This window comes from Lontra canadensis, unplaced genomic scaffold (genome assembly GCF_010015895.1).
Source record: "Lontra canadensis isolate GAN:19392208 unplaced genomic scaffold, GSC_riverotter_1.0 scaffold108, whole genome shotgun sequence".
Lineage (NCBI taxonomy): Eukaryota > Metazoa > Chordata > Mammalia > Carnivora > Mustelidae > Lontra > Lontra canadensis.
Genome location: NW_022631102.1, coordinates 4,074,591 through 4,095,192, shown reverse-complemented (window position 1 = coordinate 4,095,192; position 20,602 = coordinate 4,074,591). Strand labels below are relative to the sequence as shown.

The 20,602-nt window shown below is 60.5% G+C and overlaps 1 protein-coding gene across 1 annotated transcript; it reads right to left on the bottom strand.

Annotated features, from left to right (window-relative positions):
• Positions 1-5,945: 5,945 nt before the first annotated feature.
• SLC25A29 (solute carrier family 25 member 29) lies at positions 5,946-18,036 on the bottom strand. Its single transcript, XM_032839589.1, has 4 exons — positions 17,730-18,036; positions 11,857-11,900; positions 7,052-7,135; positions 5,946-6,739 (listed from the first exon to the last, which is right to left on the bottom strand). Exons 1-4 carry the CDS (start codon positions 17,761-17,763, stop codon positions 5,990-5,992), a joined length of 912 nt encoding a protein of 303 aa, XP_032695480.1. The 5' UTR covers positions 17,764-18,036; the 3' UTR covers positions 5,946-5,989.
• Between the last annotated feature and the right edge of the window lie 2,566 nt (positions 18,037-20,602).

Sequence of the window (20,602 nt, the reverse complement as noted above, 5' to 3'; positions counted from 1 at the left end):
TGTACTAGACCCCGTGAGACCAGCCCCAGCGGGGACTCCTGTCTGTCCTTCCGCGCCTTGCAAATTCCTTCTGGCCTCGGCCCTCCCCTCCCTCCCGGGTCGTCCCGCCCCAACCCGGCCCGCCGCGGCGGGTGCGCCTCCACCTCCGGCCGCCGGGGGGCGCTGCGCCCGGCCGCTCTCGCGCCGCGCGGCGTGGGGGTCGGGGGACCAGGTGCGCGTGCGCGCGGCCGGGGCGGCTGGGACCCCGGGGAAGCCGTCCCTTCTCCGGACCCTCGGAGACTTCCGGGGCCCGCTGGGGTGGGGACGCTTGGGGGCCCCTCCGGCGCGGCCCTCCCTGCCGCCGAGTGTGCCAGGGGCCCGAGCACGGCTGGTGGGAGGGCTGCGGGGGAGCGCAGACCCGCGTGCGGATGACCTTGGGTCCCCGGGGCTTCATCTTCCTCCGCCCGGGGCGGGAGGCCTGCTCGCTAGTGAGGCGTGGGAGGGTAGCCAGGGCCTCGAGAGTCCCTCCCGGAGGAGGAGGCTCCTGCCGCCAGCCAGCGGCCGCCGGGAGAGCCGTTCCAGGAGGGCTGGGGAGTCATTCCAGGAGGGTCCTGGTGCACCCCCAGACCACCGAGGGGGTGGCTCCCCCAGAGATGGGGGGAGATGAGGCAGGGCGAACAGAGGTCCCGCGTGGCCGACCACGCCCGTCCGGGTGAAGTCAGGACCTGGAGTCGCGGAGGGTGGGAGAGGAGCGGCCGGGCCGGTGGGCTTCGGTGGGAGCAGGGGCGGGAAGCCCCCCACCCCCGCACCGCATGGCGGCGTGGGCGGGTTCCCCCTCAACGGAGCATTTCCGCTCGCGTCTTACCCTGCCCCTCCACACGCCGTGTGCCCGTTCAAATGACTGGTCACTGGCCCCCACACATCGTCCCTGGTGACCTCAACATCCGGCCCCAGGGTTGGGCCACCTCCATCTGACCAGGCTTTCCTTGGCCTCCTCATGGTGACCCCACCACAGCCTGCGTTGGCCATAGGGGCTCCCAAACCTTGTCTTCCCGGACACCTGCCCACTGTAGTCTCTGCCCTGGGGTCCTGCTCTCTGCTCCTCCTGCCTCCCCAGGGTCTAGCTGCAGCCTCAACCTGGGCTCCCCAAGCCTAATACTGTCCTCCAAGCCCCTTGTCCTGGCTTCACTTCCTCCTACCTTGCCCCTGCCCCTCTGACTTGCCTGGCAGAACCCCACGGGGCCCTGTACCCCACAGCTTTTGCCCTTATCCATCCACCCTCTCATGCATTCACTAAACCCCCGTGCCCCAGCAGGTCTCTCCACATGTGCTCCCTGTCCTGTGTCCCCATCATAGTGAATGTTCCCACGACATTCCAACCAGAATTCCCGTGGGGCCTGTCCTGATGGCCCCCTCCCTCCTCCCTCACCAACCCCCACCATACACTCAGGTATTAGTCCTGCCCACTTTGCTGCCCAAACCTGCTCAGATGTCCCTAGGGAGGCTTTCAGGGTCTGCCCACCAGGCCAAGGAGCCTCCCAACCCTTGAGAACCACATGGTGGTGACACAGCGAGGGGGCTCCAGGGACGAGACGCAGCTTGGCACTGCAGAGGTTTCCTGCCAGGCTTCCCATTTGGTGGCACTTTCATGGAAACTATGGAAGCACTGTGGCCTTCCGGGGGGGGGGGGGCGGGGGCCTTCCTTGAAGGAAGACTGATCATCATAGCCTGAGTGATGTCAGCTGGACAGGGAGAGTGAGGCCAGGGCAGGGTGGGAGCCAGTGTCCCCACAGGCTGGGCTCTCAGCCACTGCCCCTTCTCTGGTGCGCCCGGGACACAGTGGACACCAGCACCACCAGCCCCAGGGTGGGTGGGTGCCAGGAGGTCAGGGTAGGGGGCCATTGTCGAAAGGAAGCAGAAACCAAGGAGCACCCAGGGTCCCAGTCCTGTCCAAGTTTCCCGGGCCGATCCTGGCTCTCGTGACACTCCTGCTGCAGGGGGAAGGACAGTCCAGCAGATGCACTTCGAAGTCTGCAGCAGGGGTGTGGCAAGGGCTTTGCAAACCCCTCCCCCCCACCCCGGCCGGTGCTGCAAATGGAGGGCTGAGGTGGGGAGTGGAGGCTGCCTGAGCTGTCCTCACTCGCAGAACCTGCCAGCTACAGGTGGCTCAGAAGGCCCCGCTCTGGCACGAGGGCTCTTGATTTCTGGGTGCCGCTGCATAGCTCCGTGAAAGTGGCCAGTGAGGAGAGGGGGCTGAGCGGGACGATGCCATAGTCTGTCCTTGCACCAGGGGCCCAGAGGGGAAAAAAAGGGCAGTCAGTCCCTGTGTGCGCACCAGAGGAGGTGGCCGGAACTTCCTCCCATGGCTGGCCTCCAGCACTGGAGCAGTTGGGGGAAAACAGTCTCTGTTGACTCAGTTTCCCTCAAACTGCCACGGCAGGGGTTTCATCCATCACCGTTTCTTCCTGTGTGCTCCGGCCTGCCTGCGGCTGGAGCCCTCCCTTCCCAGCCATGAGATGCTCTTTGGTTCAGAACCATCCCCCCCGGCACCCAGGCCTCCTCTTCTCACCACTGTGGCCTCCTGTGGGGTCTCTAAGGCATGAACCAGAGCCTACTCCCCCCGCCCCCGGGGTGGGGAACACCAGCAGACTCCTGGCTGTGGCCATGATGCATGGCAGAGACCCCGAGGAAGAAGACCAGGCTGGCCCAGGGCTGCCTCTGCCTTCACCGTCCCTGCTGGCGTCCCAGCCCCGTTTCCTTGGGTCAGAAGTCACGGGATGTGCCGTGGGGCATTTGTCCCTCTTACAAACCTTTCTCAGAAGCCTCAGCCACTGCTTTCCCTGCCCAGACTTGGGACACGTGGCCTCCTCCAGCTGCAAGGGAGTCTGGAAGGGTATTCTCATCCAGACACGCTGAAGCCCAGAACATTCTGGGTCCCATCAGGAAAGGACACCTAGGAGGCTCCGCGCTGCTATGTGACCTGGCCCGGTGGCCCTCTCCAACCTCGTCGCCCCTGCCACGACCTGCACGACCTTCCCTCCTCCGGCCTCCGCCCATGGGACTCAGCTCCATCGGATCCCGGGGCTCCAGCCCCACTGTCCCCGCTGTGGCCCCATGGGCTGCGGCCCCACTGAGAATTCAGATACCTCCGGGAGGACTGTCCTGAGCCTGGCGGGGTAAATAAAGTAAGGAGCGCTTATCTGGCGAGACCCCATACAACTATTAACAAAACCGTGGCCAACTAGAACCCACTCATCAGGGAGAAGGTCACTGTTGTGAGTTGAACTGTGTCCCCCAGAAAGGTTGAAGTCCTCAGCCCAGGTACAGGGTCTTTGCAGATGTCATCAAACTGAGATCATACTGGAGGAGGCCCTGGCCTTGTGCCAGTGATGGTGTCCTGATAACAGCAGGAGACACAGGTGTCCAAGGGGGCGGCCGAGTGCAGACGGAGGGGCAGTCTGGAGCACGATGTCTCCCAGGCAAGGTCCACCAGCCACTACTGCCACGGGATCCCACACTCCTGGCCTCAGACCTTCAAGAGAATTAACGTCAGGTTGCACCACCGGCGCGCGGGATTTGGTCATGGTGGCTCGGGGAAACTCCTGAAAGTTCACCGTCAAGTGAAAAGCGCAGAACAGAGCTGTCAGCGCCTCTCGCCCCGGAAACGACCGACCAGGGAGGTGGGAACCTGTCCCGCCTGCATTCGTGTATATTTGTAGGGTTTTTTTTTTAAAACACACTTATATATTACGTATTCCAAATAAACATAAATTCCAATCAGGGAGAAAATAAGATGTCCCAATTCATTAAAAAACCCACAGCTCGGGACGCCGGGGTGGCTCAGTGGGTTAAAGCCTCTGCCTTCGGCTCAGGTCATGATCCCAGGGTCCTGGGGCATCTGGTTCTCTGCTCGGCAGGGAGCCTGCTTCCCCCCACCTCTCTCTGCCTGCCTCTCTGCCTGCTTGTGATCTCCATCTGATAAATAAATAAAATCTTAAAAAACAAAACAAAACAAAACAAAACAAAACCCACAGCTCTCCAGATCCTTCCTGCCTGATTCGCTGGGAATGTTCCGCCACCATCACCTGGGGCGGGAGTGGGGGCCCAGGTTTGGAGCATTTGCCAGGTCTCTTTCAGAGGAAGAAGTGAGAGAAATGGGGGCGCGGGGTGGGGGGAGGGATCTCTGCAGGTGGAGGAGCTGTTCCCTGGGACTCCAGGGAGGGGACCCTGGGGTCACCAGCCGGCTTCTGCAGACAAGCTGGATGTTACAGGCTGATGCAGGGCATTAGGTTGGGTGGGGTGAGGCAAAGACACAGGAGAGCCGGCGCCCTTCTTGGAGAGCTGGGGGCTCCCCATCTCCTGCCCTCCCTTAAAGTGGGAGTTGTGAAGGAAAGAGACTCCAGACCCGTAGCTATGGAGACGCGGGGTGGCAGCACTGCCTCCCGGAAGGTGAGCAGCAGTGAGGGTGGGCACAAAGTGAGACACCCCTTTGGCAAACGAAGTCTCCTCCAGGAACCCTCCAGGACCTCTTAGGCTGGATTAGGTCTAATCTCATATAAAAAAAGATCCACTCACCTCTGAGAGCTCCGCTTAGACCTCCCCTTCCAGCCTCAGCAAGTGTCCCCTCTGTGCCCTGACCATACCTCCGTACCCCAAAAAGCTCACAGCACACACTGTCTGGCCTGCCCAGGTGAAAGATGAGCAGGGCCCAGGCCTCTCACTCCTAGGAAACCACAGACATCTGAGGAGCATGTGCCGAACAGCTAACACTTTGCCCAGCACTTCTGTGAGCTTACTCCCCTCATCCTCATGCCTACGTCAGCCCCATTTTGCAGATGAGGAAACAGGGCGTGGACAGACGCTGGCACGTGCCCAGGTCACACACTTCTGGCTGCCATCGGGCCAGAGAGCACAAACCCCCAAGCCGGCCCCTCTGACTCCAGGAAGGGGGTGGGGAATGGACACAAACAAGGCTTCACTCTTAAGAAAACAAAGAATATTTTATTCCTTCAGCGGGTTCTACACAACGACACCACGTGAATAGGGTAGGAGTCTTGTCTTCCTTGACCCCAGTCAGCCTCCTGGGAGACCGTATCCCACTGCCCAACAGGTTGAGCCCCGCTCAGGGCAAAGGAGGCCACAGTCACCTCCAACTTGTGCAAAAGCATCCGCCTCCCTGTGCAAATAATGGCCACGCTGTACCATGTCCACTAACAGGCCCTTCCCTCGTGGCCTCATGGGAACACCAAGCATGAGAAGACTCCCTGGGAGAGACACCATTTGCTGGGGAGTGGCAGTCCTCCTGTGCCCATGTCCTTGAAGAGACACAAGCTCAGCTCAGGGAACCCCGAACAGGGGCCAGAGCCCCACACAGTGGCTGACCAATGTCCCCATTTTACAGAAGGGCAGCCTGAGGATGGCGGGGCGACCAGCCTTCCCCTCCCGCAGCTGGATTTCACCGCGGAGCTTCCCTCCCACTGGCCCCTGCCTGGTCCCCCATCCTAGCCCCTAGGCTACTACAGGGTCACCAGCAGGGGCACTCCCCTCTGTGCCACGTGGAGAAGCTGGAGTGCATCAGCGGAGTGCTGGGTTCTGGGACACCAGGAGGCACCCGGAGCTGCCTCTCCGTCCCTAATACAGAGACCGGACAGGTGGCCGAGGAGTGCCCCCAGAGCTCTCCAGGGGGACGATGTGAGGTTAGCCGCTGGATGGCCCATCGGTGCAGCATCGAAGACCCCGCGGTGGCGGCGGCCCGGATCCCAGGCAAGGGCTGGAGCGTCGATGGCGACTCCGGGAGACCCCAAGTGACAGCGCCAGGCTCCGCGCTGACACGCCGTCCTCTCGGAGCTCGGTGACCATACAGCGCGGGCAGGAGGCTTCCTGTCTCCGGGCGGAGACCGCCGCGGACGTCAAGGGCGCGGCCAAGGACGCCCCCGCCTCCCCCCCCCATCCCACCCCCCGCCCGCGCGTGGCAGGCAGCCCAGGCCCGCTGGCGACCCGGACACCCGCCTCACAGGCTGGAGGGCTGCGCCAGGCCGGGCCCCGACGGAGCGGCGGGCGCGGCGTCGCCGTCCGGCCGGGCCTCGGGGCCGCGCGCGTACGTGAGCACCACGGTGACGGTGGCGAAGGTGGCGGCGTTGACCGGGAAGGCGCGCAGCAGCGTGGAGGCCAGGCCGCGCGTGAACACGCGCCAGCCCTCGGCCTGGTAGCTCTGGCGCACGCAGTCCACGAAGCCGCCGTAGCGCGGGGCGCCGCGCAGCCCGTCGGCCTGCAGCCGCGACTTGACCACGTCCACGGGGTAGGTGGACAGCCAGGACAGGATGCCCGACGTGCCGCCCGCCAGCAGCAGCTTGGGCACGAGCAGCGGCTCGCCGGGCTCGCAGCCGAGCGCGCGCGTCAGCACGTCGTACGCCAGGAAGTAGACGCCGAAGCTGGGGGTCTCGCGCAGCAGCGTGGAGCCCATGCCCCGGTTCACGCCGCGCAGGCCCTCGCGCCGGTAGATGTGCGCCAGGCAGTGCAGCGAGCCGCGGTAGGGGCGCGCGGGGCCCGCGTCCTGCAGCTGCAGCCGCGTCTTGGCCAGCTCCATGGGGCAGCAGATGACGCACTGGATGGCGCCCGCCGCCGCGCCCGCCAGGAACTGGTGCAGCGGCGTGTCCTGGCCCAGCGCCCGCAGGGTGTTGCCCTGCACGCCGAACACCAGCGCGTTGATGAAGGTGAGGCCCATGAGGGGCGAGCCCAGGCCCTTGTACAGGCCCAGCACCTGCGGGGGGAAGCGGGGGGCACACGCGCGCGTCAGGCGCGCTCCTGCTCCTGCTCCAGCTCCAGCTGCCCGGCCCTCCTCCCCTCTGCGACCCCCGCGTGCTCAGCCCCAGCCCACCCCCGCGCGTTCCGGAGGACCAAGCCGAATTCTCCCAGGAGCCATGTCCTCAACAGCAGAGGCCTGGGCGTTCGCACCTTCCCCTTTCCCAAGTCCCCGTTGTGCCCAGACTCTCCCTCCGCCTTCTTTTTTCAGGCCGAAAGCATTCGAGAAGCTGGTTCCCCACCGCCAACCCCCTGGGCCCAGGCCACTCACACTCTCCTGCTTGATGATTGACTGGAAGCAGTGCAGGGTCCCTCGGTACTGAGGCTTCTCCGGGCTCTGGACCTGAAGCCGCACCTGCAGGGACAGGACACCGTGAAAGGCGGCAAGCCGAGCCAGAGCTCCCGACCCCTTGCCCCAGCACTCAGGACAGCCCAGGGAGGCTCCCTCGGGGAGGCCCAAGGCTGGACGCTGGAGGCAGGGAGCCAAGGAGCTTTCTGTGGCTTTTGAAGTCCAGGATGGGGCTAGGGCCGGGTGTCTGTGCCTCCTTAGGGACGGTATCAGTGGGCAAACGGCCACAGAGACAGCCAGCTGCAGAGCAGGTAGAGGGTCCTCAAGATCTCAGACAGGCAGAGGCTAAGCTTCTCGCTGCATTATGTCTGCACGATGTGTGGACACTGGGACATGAAGCTTTTTCCTAGACCTCCCCACTGTCCTGGTGGCAAACCGTGGCTGATGCCGGGGGGGGGGCTCCCCACATAATTCCCATCACCCAGCTCCCCTTGGGGTCCGACAGTGCCACAGTGGGTGTTAAAAGCAGTGAGCGTTGGACTCCTGCTTTCTGCCAGTAGACAGTGTGAGGACAGCGGTCCTGAGTTAAAGCAGCGACAGGAGAGCAGCTCATCGCCTCCTCTGTGACCATGTCACCACCTTCGAGACCTGGGGGTTCATGCCCAGCTGCCCTTGGAGCCCTGTAGTCCAGAACCTCCTACTGTGAAAGTACTCTTTGTTGACAGAGAGCTTATCTCTGCGATAGACAGCCTGGCCTCACAGTGGGCCTCAGAATCCAGGTCACGCGGATGGGGGGTGAGCTGGGTTAAGTCCTGTTCCCAGGGGCTGACTAGGAAATCACGACCACAGCCAGGGCCACAGCACGAACACCCCGAACACCCCTCCGCCGCTGGCAGCACCGGGGGCCTAACCCAGGAATCACCAGCCGAGGTGGGTGGAGTTACCCCCCCCACTTCAAAGATGGGAACACTGGAGGCTCAAAGGGGTTTTGCACCTCAGCGGGGGCTGCCTGTCCTCTCCCGTAACGGGAGTGGCCTCGCTATATCGGTCGGGGCCAGAGTGGGCAGGGGAGCTGGCGGGCAGGAGCCTTCTGCCAGATGCACTTACAGAAGAATGCTTTTGAAGCACAAAAAAGCACCATCTGGGCACCCAAGGACCTCTGCTCTGCGAAGCAGCTGACAAGGAAGCACACCCTGCAGCGGGTCACCCCAGCGCCCCGTCCCACCCTGGCTGCCCGCTGGGCCAGGACCTGGTGGGGGAGGGGTGCATGTTCAGTGGAGAAAAACAAAAGGACTTGAGCAACGTGTTCGTAACATATTAACACCTTAAGACTTCATAACCTGTTACCCCCTTGAGCTCTGCTCCAGTTGTTTTCACCATGTGAGGTTTTTCACTTCCCTCCCATGTTGTGGGGTTTCTGGTGGGACATTTCTCCTGCTCATGCAGTCTCTAAACGGGCCATGGGAGCAGAAACCACGACTGCGGGACACGTGGATGGTGGCTTGTGGTCTCCGCAGCTCCCGGCTCTCCACCGGCAGAGACCCCCGACATGAAGACCCTCTGGTCGGGAAGGGGCTGATTTTTCTTCACCAGCCCCACCTGGGTGCCCACCTCAGGACCCGTGCTGGACCCTAGCTCACCTCACACCCTCCCTGTCCCCTGCCAGTCAGGAGGAGGAGAGGTGTGGCGGGGTGTGGTTCAGGCCCAGGGTCTGGATCATCAGGGACAGAGAAGAGCCAGGTTCCCCTGGTCCATACTGACTAGCTCTCCAGGGTGAGGCTTATGCTTGTCTACAGCAAAGTCACTCTTTTGCTCCCCGTGCAGAGAGCCCCTAGGAACATAAAATGTCAACATCACATCCAGGTGCAGAGCCCCCAGGGCCCAGCCCCTCCCCTGCCCTGGGATGGCCACTCCCGGGTGAGAGTAGTTTTACACTCAATGACCCTGCTTACTGTCCTGTCCTAGGCAGAAGGGGGAGGGGCTGCGACGAGGACAGGGATGGGGGGGCCTCCTGGGGACCCTGTTCTCTCCCCAGACATGTGCTTCGTGATTATTGACTCATACACTTGGCATGCGCGCACTTTTCTGTGTCAGATTTCAGTTAAAACAACAGCAGAGCTACTGAAGTAAATCCCACTTTTGCCAAGCACAAGGAATATATATGGGTCTGTGTACATTTCTGTTTTTCAGCAGAAATCACTAATGAGGGGGCTCCTGGGTGGCTCACTGGGTTAAGCGTCTGCCTTCAGCTCAGGTCATGATCCCAGGGTCCTCAGATCGAGCCCCGCATGGGGCTCCCTGCTCAGCGGGGAGTCTGGTTCTCCCTCTCCCTCTGTTTACCCCTCCCCCCACTTGTGCTCTCTCTGTGTCAAATAAATAAATAAATAATCTAAAAAAAATCACTAAGGATTGGGGAAGAGGATCTATGAAGGACTGTTTTTTTTTCTTTTTAGTTTATATGTCTCTATAATGGTTAAAAATTTCTTCACAACGTATGTTACTTTTGTACTAGAAAGCCAACCAAAGAACTGTGTACAGGCCTGATGATGAAATTCATTAAAAAAAAAATATCACATGCCCCTGGCAGGCACAATGGTGGAGGGGGATCCTGGAGGAAATGTACAGAATGGGAAACACGACTTGTCAGTATGAAGAAAAGGTGCTCTTCTACCTGGAAAAGAGCCAGTAAAAATTAAGGCCATTGCGGAGGGTGCCTGCGTGGCTCAGTGGGTTAAGCGTCTGCCTTTGGCTCAGGCTGTGAGCCCAACATCCGGGGCTCGAGCCCTGCATCCGCTCTCTGCTCAGCGGGGAGCCTGCTTCCTCTCCTGCTCCCCCTGCTTGTCCTCTCTCTTTCAAATAAGTAAATAAAATCTGAAAAAATAAAAATAAGGCCATTGGTGACATAGCATTAAGTTAAACCAAAGGAGCACGTTCCCTGATCAGCACAGTGAGAGGGGTCACGAGCTGGGTGACAGAGGGGATTCCTGGGGGCAGGTTTTTTCCTATTTGTAAGAACCCTGGTTTATAAAGACAGGTTTGCCCAGATGTCATGCTGGTGGAATGCGGTGGCCAAAAGAAGTCACCAGTGGCTTTCTTCAAAGACCACCCTCCGTGGGCGAGGTAAGGGCAGGGCAGGGGTGTCCAAGGGGCAGGAGCCCTGTGGGGTGGAGAGGCTCCGCCCCCCTCCCCCTGTCAGTGCTGGGGGTGTGGCCATGGCCCAGGAGCTCAGAGTGGCCAGGGACTCCAGGACAGAGCCCTCCCCAGCCTGGGGGCACTGAGGAGGGGGAGTGGGAGCGGGGCTGGCAGAGGGCTGAGTCGCGGCTCAGAGAGGCATGGCCCCTGTCATGCGGGGCTAACGAAGTGAATCCAGAGCCCCTTCTTGGCTGGATACAGAGGCATTTACGACATGAGTCCACAAGCTATAAGCACAGCGGAGTGGGGGCCGGTGCCAGGCTGGGCTGCTTTGGCCTGAGGGTGGGCTTCATGGGCTGCCCAAGCAGCTGTGCCCAAGCAGCTGTGCAGACAGGCTCTCACACGCTCTGGGGGGACACGGGTTGCCGTGTGGCAAGGAAGCCTGGTCTTTCAGCCTTCTCCCGAAACTGCAGGTGATGGGAGAGATTTGTGCTCTGCAGAACCAGCATTCCGTGTAAGCCCAGCCTGACCGTGGAGCACCCGGCATCACAAGGGCCTCTGTAATCTTGCCCAGCGCCTCACTTGGCAGACGAGAAGCCTGGGCCCTGAGGTAAAGCAGCTGCCCAAGGTTACACCTCGGATGGGCTAGCAGGGGGCCTGGGCCCGCATAAGGCCTCAGGCAGAACATGTGCAGGTCAGAGCCAAAACATCAAGCCAGGCCCTCATGCCCGCACTGAAGGCAACCCCAGCCCTGAGGTCCCGAGTCCTTTCCTTGCCCAAGGACCACCTGACTTCCACTGGAAAAAGAGGGGACAGGAAGTGACCTCGAACTCAGCTCGGGCGGGCTGACATCCTTGCCTTCGCTGTCTCCAGTAGGCACTGCCAAGTTCAGTGTTTACAGTGGGTTCCGGGGTCTGGCCTGCTGCCCTGCTGCTTACAGCTCGCCCTGATTCCCCGGCGGGGAAGCCTTTAAGGAAAACTCCAGACGTGGCTCGTTTCAGGACTTAAAACCCCAACCACAGGGAGAACATTCTATTTGGGAATTTGCAGCTGGACAACATGGACCTCCTTTGTTTCCACTGCGAGCCTCTGAGAACCCGGATCTGGACAGTTTACAGAGGAGGAGCCGCGGAAGGAACGCCCGCCCCGGGTCACACGCTGGAGCCGTGAACTCCACGCGCGTGCACACTAGCCCCTGGGAACCGATGGCTGTTTCACGCCAGTGGGGATCACCATTCAGAGATCACGTTCATGGGCAATGCTGGCGAGTTCCGGTTCTTCCGTCCTTTTGTATTTTCTTTCTGAAATGCTTTCTTTCAAGATGTCTGGAGGGCTTCTGCAGGGAGGAGCCCCCATTCTGGGCAAGGGGAAGCCTGTCCTTCGGCCTCTCAGGATCAGGGCTCACCGTGGACCTCCAAGTTTAGCTCTGAGCTGGGAGGTGTAAGGCCAGACCCAGAAGGAAAGCGGACACGCTGCCGTCCACCTGGGTGTCACAGAACCCTAAGTCTACCTTTATTCCAGAACCTCTGGGAAGACCTCGCAGGGGTTCCCTGGTCACTGGAAACGGGCCTCCAGCCGCCCCAGCCCTTCAGGCCTCTGTGTAACGTCTGCGCCTCCACAAAGACCTGAGAGTAAAACCGGGACAAGACACTCACCTTGACCGTGTCAAATGGGTGTCCCACGAGCACACCTGCCACACCTGGAGGGAAAAAGGAGGACCGTCACCCAGATGCCTCAGAGATCTGCAGTGTGGGGGGCTTCCGGCTCGGAGGACCGCATGGAAGCCGCCTGGTGGGAACACAGAACGTTTACAGGTGCCTCCTGTATGCAGGCGCCTCTGAGCACCTTTGTCCTCAGGTCTGCATGAACAGTGGGGTAAGACGGTGACATCCCTGAGGACAACCCAGGATCTGTCCAACTCACAGCTGGTGTCTCTCCCTCCCTTCCTGCTCCCTGCTTGACTGACAACAGTTGTCTCCCCCGCCACCGCCGGGCTCCCTCCCACTCCCCTCCCTGTGCAAATACCTCCCAGCATGGTGAGGGACCCAGGGGTTTTGGACTTGGGGCCAGAGAGTCACGCAGATTTGAATTTTCAGTCTGCCACTCAGCAGCTGGCCAAGCTCACAGGGAACCCAGGCTCCTTGGGTCACTGTCCTCACCTGCGCTGGGTGTGAGCATCGGCTCTGGCCACCCCCTCACCCTGCAGGGCTGACCCAGGGCCAGAGGAGAGTATCAAGATATTACAGACACAGGCTGACCACTCCCTTCCCTGCAGGGGAGTCACCTGCGGCCCAGGGAGTCAGCGCCAGACTTTGTGATCAGGTGATATGCATCAGGCCCAGCCAGGCCCCAAACCCAATCCCCACCTCGGAGGACACAGGCACACTCTCCATGTTGGCTCCTGTGCCTTTCAGAGTCCTGAGTGCTGTTCTCAGGCAACTATCCCTGGGAGGCGGGCACCTTGCTTCCCCAGTCACAAGGCTCAGTGAGTTGGCCTGCCCTGTGCACCAACTCCCACACCTTCCTCCCTAGAATTCCCCGTGGGAATCTCTTAAGGTTCCCTTTTTACTGCTGGGGCATTTATAATTAAGACAGGTACTATTTGTTGAGTGACAAACGGTAACCTTTCTACCTGGGGTCACTGTTGTTCATTTTGCATGTGTAGTAACTCTCCCTCTCACATGTAAAGAAAGGACTATTAGCCCATTTTACAGATGCAAAACGGGAGGCTGAGAGACTATGTCTATGTTGCACAGCTAATAAGTTGGTGGGGTGAGGATTTGAAGCTGGAACTTCTGGGCCCGGGGCCCTCCTCCTTAACCACTCATCTCTCCTGCCCCCTGTCGGGGCTGGGTATCGTGGTGGTGGGCGCCCCGAGGTTAGACGGGATTCCTATGCAGCTGCTTTCCAACCTGTGATCACTGTAGGGGGTCCTCTCCATCCCGTTCAATGCTTTGGGCCTTAGAATCCACTGTGTTGGACACTAACTTGGCCAATCCTGCTTTCTTTTTGGTTATGTGTGCCTGGCATACCTTCACGACGGCTGATTTCCAACCTGGTCCTACGACTTTGTTTTCCATACTCCTGGAAACAAGCTACCCGCTCGGCTTTGGTCTCTGCTCCCATCTGAAGCGGTCTCTGATTTTGCCAAGATGGGACATCTGACGTGACTCGTCTTACTTTATGTGAATGAATTCTTTGACTCGTTTTTCTTTTCCACATTTTTGCTCAGGCAAACGGCCATTTGTCCTCCTCCTGCTTGTTAACGTGCAAATTCAGCTAAAGGTTACTTCTTATTTCTAACACTTAGAATTATTCTGTAGATGCAGGATAAGAACCGTCATGTCCCCAAGGTTCTTTCTGCCCCCACAGCTCCCCACCCCACCCCAGTAAGAGCCACCCCAAGAAGGTTCCCCACCCTGGTAGCTTTCCCTTCTACCCCCAACTCTCCCACACCCAGAGACCCCACAGACTCAGAGCTCTTCCCTGTCCTCCTCACCTCTACCCCCTCCTGCGGGTCTCTACTCTGATCAAGTGCCATTTGCTTGCTGCCTTTCTGGGTTATTTTTCTCGGAGGGAACATATACAGCAATGAATAGTCTCCGAATTCCCGCTTCTCTGCAAAATTTATTTTGTTAACACTGTTGGGGAGCCACGGTCCTGTGCTCTGGTGACGCTCTCAGCCCGAGGCCAACATCCCAGAATCTTCTGGCTCCTTGTGCTGCCGCTGAGAAACCTGTTGCCGGCGCATTTCTTCTCCTTGTCAGTAACGTACGCGTTCCCAGGAAGCCTCTGAGATTCTGTCTGCAGATTTCAGGAATGTCATTGAGATGCCAAGGGTGTGTCTTCCTTTTTTTTTTTTTTTTTTTTTTTAAGTAACCCTGCCTGGTACCATACCAGCACTTTCACTCTGAAGACTCAGGCCTTTTTCTTATCACAGAAAATTTCCACTCTTACGTATTCATCCTTCTCCTTCTGGAACCCCTAACATTCACAGCAAGACGAAAAGGCATCCCCAAGGCATCTTGTCCCTTGAGACTTCTATACCTGCGTCTCTGGTCTTTTGAGACACACTTTGTTTCTATCTTTTGCAAGCCACCTTCTTTTTCCTGTCGTGTTGTGAATTTTCTAAATTTGAACAGCCTAGTTCTAGAATTTACTTTCTGGGGCTGTAACTGATGTCCTGGGGTTTTGGAAACCTGACACTTGGCTGGGGTGTGCTGTTTGGCCTTGATTCTCTCTCCAGCTGTGGGCCCCTCTAGCCCTTCATGCCCTCCCTGGTCACCCAGGCCTAGTTGTGGGGTCCCCAAGAACCACACACATAAAATGCTGGAGGTCCCCTTCCCGTGAATGGACCCTCCTGCCTCTGGCCCCAGACCCGCTCAGGTTCTAGACCAGCCTTCATCAGCTTCTGGAATGGGAGGGGTGACCCCTCACCCCACCAGGCTGGCTGGGAGGCCCCACCAAGGCCTCCCCAATGGCAGCAACTTGCATTCCTACTTTCCCCAGAGGCTCAGTTCATGGCCCTCAGGGGAGGGGCTTCCGGCCTCACCTAGGACATCCCCATTCACAGGAACAGAGAGGGCCTTGGGGCCTGCCTCCATCCCAGCCTCCAGTCCCCCAAAGTTTTGTCCTTTTAACCTCCCAAGTACCTTGAGAGCCAGGAAGCTGTGCCAGAGCAGCTCCCCAACAGCTCCCTGGGGCAGCACAAGGGGACCCTTTCTTCTGCCTCCAAAGCCAGTGCCCACTGCCTTACATAAGCTGGATTCTTAGAGGCACCCATCATGGCCCCTCCAGGGTGGGAGAGGGGACCACCCTCCCCAGGCAGGGTTACCGGCCCCACCATGGAGCTGCTCTCCCCACCTCCTCCTATCCACAGCTGGGGCATGGAGAACTCCATTGAGAGCACAGGGCGGGTGGGTGGGCTGAAGGCCTGGGACTGACCCCGGGTGCGGAGTTCGGGTGCGGAGTTCGGGCAGGCCTTCAGACCATCCCACCACGTGAGCACCCAGATGCTGTCAGTCAAGGTGCTTGCCCCACCTCCCGGAGGCGAAGCTTAAGTGACCAGACATTCAGCCAATCAGAGGTGACCTATTGTTCTCCCGCGCAAGAATCTGAATCGAGAGGGACCCCAGGCCACCAAAGGGAAGCACCGTCATTACCCTGCCCTGAGCCTCCAGGCCTGGAGGATCCCAAGCCGAAGGAACTGGGCAGGGGCCTTGAGGGCCCAGGGGTCCGAGGTGGGAGCGCTACCCGCGCATGGTTCCCAGACAACCCCTCTATGCAGGCTAGACATGCCAGGGACCCAGAAGGCAGGCCGGGGACACAATCAGGTCACTGTCCCACTAGTCCGTCCCCTTCTCAAGACCAGGATTATTTGACCCAGGAATTCTCCTGGGTCAAATAAAAGCAGGAGAGGAGGGGTGCCTGGGTGGCTCAGTGGGTTAAGTCTCTGCCTTTGGCTCAGGTCATGATCTCAGGGTTCTGAGATCGAGCCTCACATCGAGCCCCACATGGAGCCCCACATCGGGCTCCCTGCTCTGTGGAGAGCCTGCTTCTCCTTCTCCCTCTGCCCACCGTTCTGCCTCCTTGTGCTATCTCTCTGTCAAATAAATTAAATATTAAAAAAAAAAATTAAGAAAGAAAAAAGCAGATGATGGGGGGGAGAGGGGGCCGATGACCCTCACAAAGAACGTGGCAGCCACTTCCATCCTGGGGGACTCAGGCTTCCACAAGCACAGCAGGGAGGTGGGGCTTACCAGCAGCCCCTGGCTGGATCCCTGGAAGGCAGTGGGGGCCGGGGCTGCCGCCTGCAGCTGGGTGTGGTTCTGGACTCTAATCTAGCCCCAACCTTGGAGCCTGGACAAGATTTCCTAGGTGGGCATGGTAAGGATGGACAGAAGGCATTCCAGGAGGGGCCCTTTATGAGTAAGAGCCTTGAGTGACTGAACACGCGTGCCTGGGAGGATGGGTCCCCGTTCAGGCCTGGCCTTACAATGAGCAGTGCTACCCCAAACCCTGCAGCTCGCAGGGTGCTCCCAGGACACCCGGGAGAAATCAGAAGGAATCCTGCCCCTCTGGGGAAAGAATTCACACTCCTGAAGAAGTTGGGAAGCCATGGGACAGCCCACCCTCACTGAGCCATCACTTGGTGGGGGAGTGGTAGAGGAGGGCCTGGGGCCCAGCAGGAGCCGGCAGGGGCAGGCGCAGCCACAGGAGGCTAGCAGGAAAGGCAAAGTGGGGTCACAGTGGGGGGGATAGGGGAGCTGAGAGCTAGATTTGCAGAGGCTGCCGCCCCCCCATATCCTGGCCTGGGCTTGGGAGAAATGCACCCATTTATGAAAAGCTCTTGGGTTTTCCCCCTTCAGCAGACTCCAGCCCCGTGGTTTCCTGAAGCCTGACTGGGTAACAGTCTAGGAAGTTCTTAAAATCTCTTCACACAGATCACTTCCCTAACACGCTCTCTTCTCCTCCTGCCCAGAGCAGGAAGTCTCAGGCTGCAGAGGCCATTGCTAGTCCCTCCTTTGCCTCCAGGGAGCCCAGCGCCCAACCCCAGCAGATAGACAGGTGCTGCAGGACAGAAGCCCGCCATCAGCGCAGGACCCCGCCGGGGGTGTCGACCCCCGCAACTCTGCCGCCTCGGTGCGGAGTACCTGCACTGAAACCTGGCTCGCAATTAACACCAATCGAGTGAATTAGCTCTCCCAAGTAAAAGCAGAGAAACCCCAAGGCACAACAGGGAAGCGGCCGCCCTGGTGTCCCGGGTGGCCCACAGCAGAGCCAGGACTGCACAGTGGTTGCCGCTCTCTCGGGGACACAGGCTTGGGGAGGGCCCTAGGAGCACGGCGCGCGTGAAGAGGCCCCACACCAGTGACACGCACGCGTGAGCACAGGGGCTAGCCCACGCCGCGTGTCAGGCCCACGCCGCCACCTGGGTGGAGTCGCCCCCAGCAGCTCACGGAGCGGCGTAGGAAGGCGCGGCGTGCCAAAGCGTGACTCGGCGCCTGGGGTCCGAACGGCGCCCTTCAGGGCCCTCCAAGGCCAGCCCTCTAGGGGGTCGTCCTGCGGCCCCAGCCCCGCCCAGGCATCTGCGGGGGAAGAGGGTGCAGCCAACCCCAAACTTCTCCGGCCCTAGGAGGGGACCCTGGTGCGGGTGGGCGCGGGCTGGGGATGCAGGAGCCGGTGAGGCAGATGCGCCGGAGGCCTCGGGCCAGAAGCGCGCACGGGGCGGCGGGGCATCCTGCTGGGAGTCCCCGCCTTGGCCAAGCCACCGTGCTGTCCCGGCGCCCCAGACCTCTCGTCTGGACGTACCTCGAAGGGTTTAAACGACGCGTGCCCCCGCGGACTGCGCGCTAGACTCCCTCCGGGCCTGCTGTCAGTTCACGCCCACGAGAGCCCCGTGACACGAGAGCATTGTCACCCCCATTCTGCAGGCGACGAAACCCCGACCCGAGGGTGGGCCGCCGGGGCCCCGGGCCGGCAGGTGAGCCGGCCTCCCACCCCGCACCGGAGCTGGCCGCCTCCTTACCCCCAGCGCATCCAGCAAGGAAGTCGAGCGCCATTGCCGGGTCTCCGGTGTGGCCGCCCTTCCTCCTCGTCCTTCTCCTCTGGCCCCTCGCCGGGCGGGTCACCGTCGGGGATCCCCCGGGCACGGGGGATTGGGGCTCGGCCTGGCCGCCGCCTCCTGGCGCGGAGCCCGGGGCCGGCCGGGGTCGGGGGGCGGCGGCGGCGGCTCAGTGCGCGGCTCCTCGGTCAGCGCAGGACCCTTGCTGACCGGCTCGCTCGCCCTCGCTGCTGTCCGCCCGCAGCCCGTGGTCCCTCACCTCGGACCGCGCGCCCCGCCCCTCGAGCCTCCCGGCCGGGCCCCGCGAGTGCAGAGCGCGGCCAATGGGCGGGCGAGGAGCGGACAACACCCCGGGCCCTGCGCGCCGTCGCCGCGCCTCATTGGCTGGGCGTGTCCGGGGCGGGCGGGGTGGGGGGGACGTAGCGGGCGGGGGAGGCGCACCGGGCGGGGGAGGCGCACGGGCGCCGCAGACAAAGAATGTGCTTCGTGCGCCCGCCCGCGCCGTTCCGGGAGGGAGAGGCGGCCCGGTGCGCGCGGCGGCGGGACGATGGGGCCGGGCCCGGGAGTGCGGGGTCTGAGCGCGGCCTGTGCGGGGCGGGAACCTCCCGGCGTGCGCGCGACGGGTCAGCTGAGCGGGAGGCGGGGTGTGCTCGGTCTGGACCGGGCCCGGGGACGTGGGGCCTGAGGCCAGATCCCGACTCTGCCGCCAAACCTCTGGTCCCTGCCCGTGTAATGGGGACGCGGGCGCCTAGAGCCAGGATCCTCCCAGGCTCGGACGCCACTAGCTGTGATGCCCCGCGGGCGGCGAGTCGCCCCTCCGCCTGCGCTCCCGCCCGGCCCGGTACGCGGGATGTCCGGGTCTGAGCGCGCCAGCCTTCCCGGGCGGCGGGGAGGGAGCTGGAACGGGGAAGGGGGCCGTGGGGCGCCCCTTGGGGGTCCGCCCCTGCCCGCGCGCTGCGGGGACGTGGGAGCCGCGAAGGGTGCAGAGCCGGGTAGGTTCCTGGATGCGCCCAGAGCCGCGCGGCGGAGAGGGGGCACCAGAGGCCTCGGGACTGGGCGAGCCGGGCGGCGGGGGAGGCGGGGGCACACGATGGGGTCAGAGGAGGAGCCGGTCCGACGCAGTCCGCCCGGGGAGAGAGTCCCTGAGATTGGCAGTGGCAAGGACCTCTGCCTGTTCAGAGACCTGTCCTTCCCTCCTTCCCCAGCGCCTCAGGAGGCCTGGACTGTCCGGTTGGGACTGGACTTGACTGGGCACTTTCTCCTCCACAATGAGGGTGAGATAACACCTTTCCGGCCTGGGGCCCAACTTCCTTCTTCATGGCCCTGTGGTTGGGACCACACTCCCTGCGGTGTTTCCAGGTCATTGAAGATCGCACAGTTCTTTTACTCTCACTGTACCGTTTCTGAAATCGCGAGGGGGGTTGCAATGGATCTGTACCCAAGGTTTTAAAGATTATGTATTTCTGGTGCTAGGGGGTATCAGCTAAGCCGTGATCCATGGTGATCCAGAGGCCACCAGGAATCCGACAGTCACCAGTCACATGTGGTTTCCTTTTATTCTTTAAACTCTAGACAGAATATTAAGCAGAGACCCAAACCCAGGTCTGCTGACTCCTAGTCCAGTGCTCGTGATGGCTGGTGGGCCCTGAACTAGGGGTCTGGAGGCCTGGGTTTGAATATCGCCAGCCTCTGACCTCAAGGAGCCAGAAAAGCAATAACATGGGCCCCAAGAGAAGGGGTGGGGGGGGGAGGTGGGGGGTGTGCTTGGGTGGCTGGAGGCCTCCAAGGCCTGACAGTTAAGCTACACCCAGGTGACTCACCCCTAGGGACACTTGTCCCCTGGTTGCCAATGCCCCGGGAGGTGGAGCACAAGGCCTGCAGCAGCTACCTCTAGTTTTGGAGGCTTGAGAAGAAAGTCGTGTACCTTAACAGGCAGTAGGTCAGAACGCTATGATGGGACAGCTGAGAAGGAAACCAGGACAATCCGACCTGTTTTATGTGTGTGTGTGTGTGTGTGTGCAAAAGATTGATTTATTTTAGAGAGAGTACACAAGCAGGGGGAGGGGCAGAAGGAGAGGGAGAGAATCTCAAGCAGGCTCCGACTCCCCCCTGAGTGTGGAGTCCCACGGGGGGCTCCCTCTCACGACGCTGAGGTCATGACCTGAGCCAAAACCAAGAGCTGGATGCTTACCCAACTGTACCATCCAGGCACCCTGCTTTACATATATATTTTCATCTACATATTGAAATTATATTATATATGTATATATTTATATGTAAATATATTTGTGTATATAAATATATGTGTATATATACATATATTTTTATTTGTTATTTTTTTAAAGATTTTATTTATTTGACAGACAGAGATCACAAGTAGGCAGAGAGGCAGGCAGAGAGAGAGAGGAGGAAGCAGGCTCCCCGCTGAGCAGAGAGCCCGATGTGGGGCTCGATCCCAGGACCCTGAGATCATGACCTGAGCCGAAGGGAGAGGCTTTAACCCACTGAGCCACCTGGGTGCCCCACTTTGTATGGCTTTTATAATTTCTAACACAATATGGGTCCCGTGCGGAAGAATTAGAAACACCAGCGGGAATAGAGGCGAAGAAAACTCACCTCTGTTTCTCGCCTCCTAGGAGTCACGTGGATTCAGTGACCAGAGGCTATTTTGACCCTGGTGAAGTGGGGTGAGGAGGGCAGGGCTGTCAACTGACTCCCCATTCACTTGTGATAGAACCTACGTTCAGTGCCTCTAAGCCCAAGGTGATCTGGCCGCACACCCATACTCCAAGCCCATCATCACCCCAGTGCTGTTGCACAGGCCGCTTCCTCTGCCT

What these genes read in the sequence shown, in the direction of transcription:
- SLC25A29 (XM_032839589.1), bottom strand. Translation starts at nt 17,763, where the DNA reads ATGGCGCTCGACTTCCTTGCTGGATGCGCTGGGG. An exon ending in CCTTGCTGGATGCGCTGGGG is followed by an intron (nt 11,901 to 17,729) that starts GTAAGGAGGCGG and finishes TTTTCCCTCCAG; the next exon opens with GTGTGGCAGGTGTGCTCGTG. An exon ending in CAATCATCAAGCAGGAGAGT is followed by an intron (nt 6,740 to 7,051) that starts GTGAGTGGCCTG and finishes TTCCCCCCGCAG; the next exon opens with GTGCTGGGCCTGTACAAGGG.